The following is a 10,436-nucleotide window of genomic DNA, read 5'->3' on the forward strand; positions in this document are numbered from 1 at the left end:
ATTCCGACCAATCGGAGAGCACACACAACAGCTGACGGAACCAGCGAGTAAGTATACGCTACTATACTTATTATTATTGTTTGCTTCGCCAGCGCCACGCTGTGGAGCTGAAGAATCTAATCGCCCCTGCATCTGCGAGCGCCACTGTATAACTTACATGCAGAATATTATGCGTGTGTTTCTTAGCGCCGGCAAAGTGGCACACCGTCATTGGCTGGATTTCCTCGCGATTTTCGGGCCCCTTTGAATTTCCCGTAGTATACGCGCCCATGCCACTGACAAAGCGAGCACGGAGCTTTCCCGACAATCGGACTGATTTCATCCGAGGCTTTTCGAACCTCACCCCAACGTCGGCGCTCGACAATCAACCGTAACAATAAAAGGACGTTCGAGTGTTTTGATAAGAAGTGCAGACACAGTAGCCAGTGTTTTTTTCTGCACAGTGGACTCTTGCAAGACGATTGTCGATTCGGTGGCCAGTGATAATTTGTGAAAGTATAGTGGACACTCGGTGCCATTAGTCTTTCACAGAAACGCCCATTACTTCGACTCCGAAACTAGTTTACTTAGCTGATCCTTTGAAAGGGAGGAATTATGAAAATTATTCATGCAGCCGCCAATGCTGTTGTACTACTGCTACTATGTTTTACGGTGAGCACTAGCAGTGACAAAACTGCTAAGAAGAGGAATAGCGAGGAGGCAAAGAACATGCAACTTCCACCTTGCGCTTCCTGCAAAGTACTTGTTGAGAGCTTTAAAAAAGTGAGTATGCACGATTATTGTGGAATGAGGTAGATAGCAGTAGGAGTTACTTCAATAATTTGATGCTTTTAGGGCATCGAGAAGACGAGCAGAGGAAAATTCGAGGGCGGAGACAGTGCATGGGAGGAAGATAAGCTTGGATCTTACAAGACAAGCGAAGTGAGACTGATCGAGATCCAGGAAGGATTGTGCAAAGACCTTGACTATGCTCAAACTCAATGCCATTCGCTTGCGGAAGACTTGGAGAGTTTCGTAGAGGAATGGTGGTTCAAGAGGCAGGACAGCCATCCAGATTTGTACAGCTTTTTGTGTATAGAGAAGGCAGAGAGATGCTGCCCAAAGGATCAATATGGACCAAATTGTGATAAATGCCCTGGCTATCCAGACAATGTTTGCAATAGCAATGGAAAGTGTAAGGGGTCTGGCACTAGGAAAGGAAATGGCAAATGCACATGCGACAAAGGTTACTCTGGAGAACTTTGCTTTGACTGTGCAGCAGGATTTTATCAATCATTCAAGGATGAGAAGAAATTGCTTTGTTCGCCGTGTCACAAGGCATGCAAAGGCCTGTGTACGGGTGGAGGACCCAGAGATTGCCATGAGTGCAATCCAGGATGGAAGAAAATTGATGGCAAAGGCTGTCATGATATAGATGAATGCCTCGAGAGAGAAAATAGCTGCCCAGATAATCACTTCTGTGTTAACAACGAAGGAAATTTCTCCTGCATAGGTAATTTAAATATAAAAGCATAAGAATTTAAACAACTGTATCTGAATTGTTGAATTATTAAATATCAATTTTCATTCCAGCCTGTGACAAAGCTTGTGATGGCTGCTCTGGTGATGGACCTGACATGTGCAATGTATGTGCTGAAGGTTACAATAAAAAAGGCAGCATATGTGTCAGTAGGTATCCTAAAACATCAAAATATTACTGTGTTCCTTTTAATTACATACAATTAATTTTATTAATGCATTTTTAGATTCCGATATACTTGGGCGAAAGACTTATGAGAATTGGACTCGCTATTTAACATACTTGGGTCTTGCAGTGGCCACAAGTATCATTCTACAGCGCAATGTTTATGCAGCAAGTGTAATTGGTCTCTGTGTTGCTATTTACATATCTGTTTCTGAATACTTGATTGCCCACAGTGGCATTCAAGACACGATGCCAAATATAGGTATAATAGACAAACTTTCGTAACTACTTTACAAATCAATAAATAAATAAGAGTACAACCAAAACAAAAAGTGGGAAAATATTTGAATATCATTCCAGTATTCCTTGTAAAATCAGTATTATTTGTACATTTTATATACTTGTAAAAACCAAATTTTATTCACAATTTTGAATAATGAATAACCGTCATATGGAAGTACAGAGATATCGAATGATTTTCTTATTACTTCGGTAAATCTGCTATTATAGTGTGTATGATACATCCGATCTACGTCATCCAAAATAATATTTAATAAAACACATTAATTAACTCTATTCACCTTTGTTTATTTGCACACCCCACTGTGCTACGTTATACAATAAATGCACGTTAATTTTTTTTTTTTTGTAATTTTACATGCATGCGTAAAATCATTTACAAAAGAAGACTGCATTCGATGATAGTAGTACAATTTTACTGAGTAGTTACATTCGTATTCTTTTAAAAATATATGTATATTAGTGTTGATATAAAAGATTAAACTTTCATACCCATTCCAATTCTAATTATTCAATCGAGGTGAACATATTCTATAATCGTTGGTGATCGCGGATGTATACAAACTTTGTAAAAATCACTACCCATTTTTTACAAACTTTATTATCTGTAAATAGCTTCGTAGGAAATCTATTCATTAGGACGAGTGCTCTTATTATGCTCATGGGGTTTATAAAAAGGATGAGAGAACTCTTTGTACCTTCTCCGAATTTGATGTTACTATTTATGCGTTTTAAAATGCTTACATTTATGGAGCCTGCAGTTTAATTTTATATGATAGTAAAATAGTAACCTTTGTAAAGAAGGTAATTTTTCGTAATATACTGGAAATGGTCTTAAGCTTATTTAAGATGTTACAACAAAATCATAATATACGCTCACATGGATACTTCATCAATAGATCAATAGAAATATATTATTTTTAAAAATTTGTTTCCCCTATATGATTACATGAATTTCTAATAGAATGTATAAAACATTTTATTCATCTAAAAAATGTATAAATCGTAGCAGTTACTATTCAATTCGATTCTACCTATATTCTGACCCAAAAAGTCAGCCGGCCTTTGTTCACAAATAAACTAACTGTAAACAGTAGAATAATTATGCCACAAGTTCAATTCGATAAAAATGTTATTGAGCACAAAATTCAAAAAATTTTAAGTAACAGAATGTCACTTACTTCCTTCAAATATGAATTGGATTCGTAACTTACTAAAACTTTTAATCGAATTTACACTTTATTTTTGTTATTCTACATTTTCAGTCGTTTTTACCGTTTTTTTTAACTACGGTGAATGATCCTTAGGAAACGCAAGTCAACTTTTTTCCTTTACTAATCTACGTATTTGAGAATATTTTACATTTTGATTCTACTTAAGTTTTTCGAGAAAAATTTATTTATAGTTGGAAAATTTTTCAAGATCCGAGCACGGGTAAACCATGAAAAAAAAACAAAGTATATAAATAAAGTTTGTGCGCCTAAAAATTTGTACGGATCATGAACTATGGCAATATTTAAAGTACTACATTTCAAACCTTATCCATTACATGCGCTATTGAATATCATAATTTTCATTGGCATGGCTCCAATGTGAAGCATAAATAAGAGATTTTGCATTTGAATGATTTTTGTCTAATATATTAGATACGTTAATTATATAATAAACGTTATAGTTATATTATGTATGTATATATTTATAAATGTAGAAAGTTTACGCATTTTTATTCATATATAAATCGACGTTTCCATAAACCACGAGAATGCTGCAAAAGCTACTCATATAAGCATTATCATGATCTTTCGTGATTTTTTATATTATTGCACATAGTGATTGTATCAAAATGCAAAGAAGGAAGGCCATCTTCGCTCATAATAGTACAAGTCTCGCATTTAAATGTCTTAATTACTTTCGGACTACTGCAATATCCACTTTCTTACTTTTCCTTTGTTTGTACACTTGAAAATTTGATCCGCAAAATACAAAAATTCAACCTAAGATAAAATAAATAGCTAGTTATTTAGGCTATATTTTTGTTTGATTTTTCGTTTCAAGTATGTAGGCAAATGAAGCGCTATTGCTATTTCAAATTTCATTTTCCTTTTGTATATATAAAACCTAAAAAAAATCTTCAAAATTAACAACAAAAAAAATCCAAATATAGAAAGATATTTGAATAATTTATAATATTGCATGATTGTATACTCATTTTTTTAATTACTTTTATCTACTATGACTTTTGAAGTAATAGTACCTATACTTAACTATAAAAAAAAAGATGTGATATTGCAACTTAGCAATAAAGTAACAAACAAAAATAATGTACATATATATGACGCTTTTCATCTCAAATAAAACAGTCCAAAAACAGTGTATCACTTGCACAGTTATTTTTTTACGTATTTATAGCAAATGATCTGTTAACTCGCACGTAGTCTCAACATAAAAATATTGTAAATTCGAGTAAAAAGTCGAAAACTGGTAATGTCAGTTTTACTTTCCCGGAAATGCCAAGTTGCAATTTAAGACTGTTGTATTTGCAATGGAAAACGTCGCGTGTACGTAGATACGTACAGTTTTTAAATAAGCACGTAAAATATCTGCAGATATTAAAAAATCAATAGTGCTACGGAATCGTAATTTTACGCTAGGTGTAGAGCACATTTTAGTTCATTATGACTACGTTCGAGTGGCAAAAAGGCCGGCGAAACATGTCGAATGTGTACATAATATTATATATATATGTATATATATATATATGCATCATTGCATACAGACGCGCGTACACGCACACACACGAATGAATATAGATAAAAATATATTCACTCATATATATTTACATAAAAAACAATCGGGCATTAGAAGGAAAGGAGAGCGTCAATGCTCTCTCGCTTATGATTGGCCGTTATTCTCGCTAGTTGCAATGAGGTCATTATTCTGATTGTTCGCATCCCTGCTCGGCACGTAATCTGTCGCCATGAGACAAGCGAACACCGTCATGACCATCTTCTGTTTAACCTCGGTGATGTCTTCGGGCAGCGCATAAACGCGGGCTCCGCATTTTCTGGCCAAGGATAGCGCATACTTTGCATTGTCCAACTTTTCCTGCAATAACGACTGTACTGAGAACATGCGCGCGTGATTTCGCAACGAGATAAACCTTACGCATTGTAATGACGAACTCAATTGCATAATGTCGTATAAGTATCATCGCCAAATGAATTTAATTTGAGAAATTGATTCAAGTATTCCGATTATGAAATGCATCAAATTAAAAGCCTTTTTAATCCGGAAAGTCATTACTCTCATTTAAAAAAATATGACGTATAATGATAGTGAAGAGTGCTTACCTCAGGCTGATCGTTGCCTGCTTCCTTTACTAGATCGTAGTTGACCGATCCCGGTTTGATCGAGTCAATGAGGTCGAGAATGACTTTGCTGTTGGAGATCGTGTAGTCCTGGAAGCTCTTGATGGAGGAAGTTTTACCAGCTGCCTGGAGCTTCGAGTTTACCCACTGTACGATTTCCTTCTCAACGACAGCAGTACCGGGCCTGCCAGTGAGAGAGCTCAAAATAGAGAGCGTGTAAGATCGCATAAGTTGCCAAATGAGTGCGAGCGTGAGGGTGACAGTGCCGTCGTTGATGTCCTGGCCAGCGATTCCGACCAGCGAAAAGTTCATCTGTTTGCCAAGCTCGACAACGTAGTTGCAGTTTTCCAGTTTCTCCATAAACTTGCGCAGCTTGGAGAACTTTTTGTGCACCTTGTTCCAGTTGACCGTACCAGGCTTGATGATGTCGTAGAGCTGGAAAAAGATGAGGCCATCGGCGAGGTCGGAGTAGAGCCAATTGACATAGGGCGTGACGCCCATCGAGTTCATCCAGTTACGGTAGGTCTTCTCCTCGCGACTCTCCTCGATGGTTTCGAGGCCCTCGATACTGTCGTCCTCGAGCTTGTCGAGTCCCGGGTACTTATTGAACATGTTGGCGACGAAGGCGAGATTGAGCTTGTGGATGCCGTTGACGACGTCGCTGGCCGTGACGAAGCTACGGCAATCGATCTTGGCAGCCTGCTGCAGCATGATCTCAGCCCGGTTGAGGTGGTTCGACTCCATGAGAGCTTCGAGGCTGACACCAGCCTCTTTGGGAGCGATCTGGTGGATGAGGTGCGAGTAAATCTCGGAGTCGGTGATGTCGGAGTAGAAGTTGTTGCATCGCCTGCCGATGCCGGCGTTCTCGAGGTGATGGTTCACCCAACGTAGCAGGATCTCCTCTGGTGAGAGTCGCAGGAGATCCTCGATGCGTTCGCCGTCCTGCAGCAGTCGCGCCAGGCCTGGACAGTTCTCGAGAGTGATTTGGTTAAAGAGACCGATACGGATGATCTGCCAGAGCAGTCCGAGGACCAGGTGAGGCGAGCCTTTGGTCAGGTCGTGAGCGTCGATGTTGACGATGTTGCACCCGATCGACTGGGAAGAGGAGAGGGCCAGCGTCAGGTTCTCGTGCATTCTGTAGAGGGTCAGGTTCTTCTTGTTGATCGTGCGCTCGTCGATCGTGTCTGGACACGAGTGGTTGATGATTTTACTGCGTGGAAAATAAAAAAAAATCGTTATTAGCATTCAATACCCTTTCATCTCGAGGCACACGACTGAGAATCTCTCTCGCATACGTATAGTTATACAATCAATCGCAAACTAACCAGAGAAGGATTCCGTCCTTGACCTTGTCGTACAAAGTTTTCCCCTCGGCATCGATGGGCAGCAGATGCTTGAGGTCCTTATCGTGTCCCAAATTCGTGTTTATCCAGTCGCTGAAGGCGAGCTGTTCCTCGTGCCTGACCGAGTGGGTCGTTCCTTCGCTCGACGCAGCCGACGTGCCTCCAAGCCTCTCGAGGTTCTCCTTTTTCGAAACGACCTGCTTGAAGGTCGAACTCGGCTCGCTGGCTCTCAGTTCTTGGCACAGCTTCTCGAACTCCTCGAAGCTCAGACGTCCCTTCTCCTGAGGCCGGCGCTTGTCGTCGTACTCCTCGATCATCCTGCGCACCTTGTATCCTGGCATCTTGAAGCCGCACTGGTCCAGGGCGTTGCGCAGCTCCGCCAGGTCGATGAACCCGTCGCCGTTCTCGTCGATCTACGGCAAAGAAAATACAAACACAAGTGAGTACGTTGTATACCTATTTGGATCTAGGTATGGACTCTCTCGTCCTGACTATTAACTAGCGCATCCTCGTGAATCATGGTGTGTGAATATTTACACGCGGTCGGATTTTCGCCTTGACTCACTCGATGCGCACATTGACTCATCATCGGCAATGAGACACTGCGTACACCTATATCGCTCTCGCCGCGGCCGTTAATCGGCTTCATTGATCAATAGAGAAGCGCAACCTAGACCTCTAAATCATCGCTACACCTTATACTCCCTCGAGACGATTAGTCGACGCTCGTGTAGACATCTTCTAATGAATATTTTATCGTAAAAAAATAGTATGCGCCCATACATAACGACGTGTCTATTTTTAGTGGCGCCGGTGTGAAAAGTTACGAAAAAGCAGCTTTCACCGCGGAATGTCATTTCCGTCAAGCGATGTGTGTGTGTGTGTGTGTGTTAGGAAAGTTCGGTGTTTTGATTTCTTCGAAGAATCTAGAATTGATTTCCAGATGATGTCAGCTCACGACACGGCCGTAAAATAATAGAAAAGTCAAGATAGAGAGAAACAAGTACAAAGTCCGCACACGCGTATATAAATACACACATGTACGAGCTATGAGCTCGAGCTTCTCCGAAAAAGAAGAGACAGAGCGAGAGAACGCGCAAAGTAAACAGAAAAAAAAGAGCCGCGCTGCAGGAGGCGTTGGCCTCGCGCCGCGCACGAGGAGGTCCTAGCGCATATGTGGGTGGGCGCACACGCGACGTTATCTCTATCTATAGATCCGTGTCTCTCTCTCTCTCTCCAACTGAAGTGTGGGTATAAGAAGAATCTTAAGGCTTCGGTTATTTATCCAATAAACTGTATTAACTTAGGTACATTCGATTCGCGAGCATTACGTAACGGCCCTGTTAGACGACATCGAATCACGGGTGGGTTTTTCTCTACTTCGATCGAACAAATATTGTACACTCTCGAGATATAGAGTCCCGTGTCTCTCTCTCTCTCTCTCTCTCTCTCTCTCTCTCTCTCTCTCTCTCTTTATCAGTCGCGAGAGATTACGCGTGTATGTAGGTGCGCCGCCGGGGCTGCAAGGCGACGACGAGGCATGAGCTCGTTTTATCTGAGTAAAAAAACGCGCGCGGATGAGAGAGCAAATCAAAGCTCCGATTATTCCTGAATTAATCGCCGCTGACGATCGTGAATAATAGCTTTTTGTCTTTCGTACGCGGATACATCCTCCGCTCGGAGCTTGATTCACCGCAGTTTCGTTATTGTGTCCGAAGTAGTGACAAAACAAAGCTCGTGTGTATACTTTTTGCCAAACAACAAAGTGAGTATGACGTGTGAGTGAGTATTGAACGAGAGCCGATGTTGTCTAATGATCCGCGTCGCATTCGCTTGACACATCTCTCTAATACACATTACGCACACCGAGGCGTACACGCGTATACGTATACGCGCACCTCGTGCGTTTCTCTATCTCTCCGTCTCTGTTGCACGAAGAACGATTACTCATTTCGAGCCGCGCGCGCGCGCATACCAAGATTACGAGTCAAGAGCGCTTTGGAAAAAAGGAAAGTCCGCGGGGACTATAGAACGTATAAACGCGCTCTCTCTCTCTCTCTCTATCTATACACCGCACGCGTGGATTCCACCGTGCGAGAGAGAGAGAGAGAGAGATCAGCCGCGTGAATATGTCGCGCCGCGCAGGATTCGGAAGTAGGCATGCAGCTATAGTCTCTGTATACACCGATATATACACATACAGAGAGAGAGAGAGAGAGAGCGAGTGTGAGAGCAGTTCGCGTGGGCGTGTGCATCATCCTTCGATCGGTGGCGTTCGCGGGGCGAATAAACGTTGAAAAAAAGCCCTCTTCCCCGACTAGTATGCCGTACAACAGCTAAGGCCTCGAGTATGGGACAGAGAGACTAGTGGGGGAGGAAAAAATTAAAGGACTCACCGCCTGGAAGCGCTCGAGGAGCTCCTGCCGGTCGTCGATCGCGGTGGCCATGTTGCTGCTGCTGCTGCTGCTGCTATCGCGCGCGTCCTTACACAGCTCCGAACTACGACTGCCGCTGCGGCTGCTGTACGCAGAGTATAGTTCACTCGCGGACGCACAACAGGGAAAGAGAGAGAAGGAGAGAGAGAGAGAGAGAGAGAAACTGTAACACACACACGCTCCCTTCCTCTCTTTCGACGAGAGACAACGCACTGGCTGCTCTGAGCTGCACTGGACGACTGCTGCGCTGCGCGGACACGGGGAGATATGTGCGCGCGCGCGCGCCTAATGACGCCCCTCTACTCTCCAAACTCGCGACGACGATATATTCTATATACTGTGTGTATATATCCTTATCCTTCTCTCGCGCGCCACGTATCTTACGCCCCCCCGTTATATTATCCATCAGCGGGTAGAAGTAGAATACCTGAGCGCGCTACTATCGCAGCTTTTGGAAGGCCCAATTTTCCGGCCCCTGATGTGTGCCGACGAGCCTCGACTCTTTATGTGTACACTTATATTGATCTGTTTGCTGTTGGACAGATAGATTGAATTGTGTCCTGAGGATTTGTCGCTGCAACCTTGGAGCTTTATTTCACGAATGCGCGAGTTGTGTATATTATCGATCGGAATAATCTACCGGAGGTTGTTTTACACTCGAACTGTATCGAAAAATAAGCGATAAGGGGAATACTTTATATAACAGTGAAAAGATAAAAGGCTTTTACAGCAAATATATGTCGAATTTCATCCTTGACGTGTACAGGCATTCCTTTAATTACACTAAATGCGACGGTAAAGGATTTTTTGTTCGGTGATAATTATGCATTCCTCGCGAATTTTAGTCTCTATCTTTTTGAAAATACCTCTTTTTTGAGAGTGAAATCGGATGAATTGCGTAACGAGCACATACTTATCTATAAAAAAAAAAAAATACGTAGGCAATTATCAGCTAGAGCTTTTACAGTCACCGTGTGATAAAAATACTACGATACATTTTACTTTTATGCATACAGTGGTTGAGAAAAACAATAAACAAACTGAATAAAGTTTTGAAAGAGGGAAAAGACAACGGTTTCATTTATGTAAGAGTGCAATAAATGCCGCGATTCATAAACTTGATTTTTCACCTTCGAAACTATAATACGGATGATTCATCGTCTTTACCAATGCTGAATCATCATGTACTGCTATGCGGATTTCCATGGAAATCTCGAATTTTGTATTACGCACATATATAGATTATCAGTTTTATCAGTCAGGAATGTATAGAGATTTTTTTCTAGCAATAAACATATACGTAACA

At 41.6% G+C, this 10,436-nt stretch overlaps 2 protein-coding genes across 2 annotated transcripts; one reads left to right on the top strand and one right to left on the bottom strand.

The window, feature by feature from the left end:
- Positions 1-123: 123 nt before the first annotated feature.
- LOC100120243 (cysteine-rich with EGF-like domain protein 2) lies at positions 124-2,260 on the top strand. The gene is made up of 4 exons (XM_031926550.2): positions 124-762; positions 835-1,492; positions 1,573-1,668; positions 1,746-2,260. The coding sequence occupies exons 1-4, from the start codon at positions 595-597 to the stop codon at positions 1,967-1,969; spliced, it is 1,146 nt and encodes a 381-aa protein (XP_031782410.1). The 5' UTR covers positions 124-594; the 3' UTR covers positions 1,970-2,260.
- LOC100120265 (plastin-1) lies at positions 2,252-9,382 on the bottom strand. Its single transcript, XM_008212150.3, has 4 exons — positions 9,092-9,382; positions 6,678-7,108; positions 5,335-6,562; positions 2,252-5,089 (listed from the first exon to the last, which is right to left on the bottom strand). The coding sequence occupies exons 1-4, from the start codon at positions 9,140-9,142 to the stop codon at positions 4,877-4,879; spliced, it is 1,923 nt and encodes a 640-aa protein (XP_008210372.1). The 5' UTR covers positions 9,143-9,382; the 3' UTR covers positions 2,252-4,876.
- Between the last annotated feature and the right edge of the window lie 1,054 nt (positions 9,383-10,436).

The sequence above is a fragment of the Nasonia vitripennis genome, chromosome 3 (genome assembly GCF_009193385.2).
Source record: "Nasonia vitripennis strain AsymCx chromosome 3, Nvit_psr_1.1, whole genome shotgun sequence".
Classification (NCBI taxonomy): domain Eukaryota; kingdom Metazoa; phylum Arthropoda; class Insecta; order Hymenoptera; family Pteromalidae; genus Nasonia; species Nasonia vitripennis.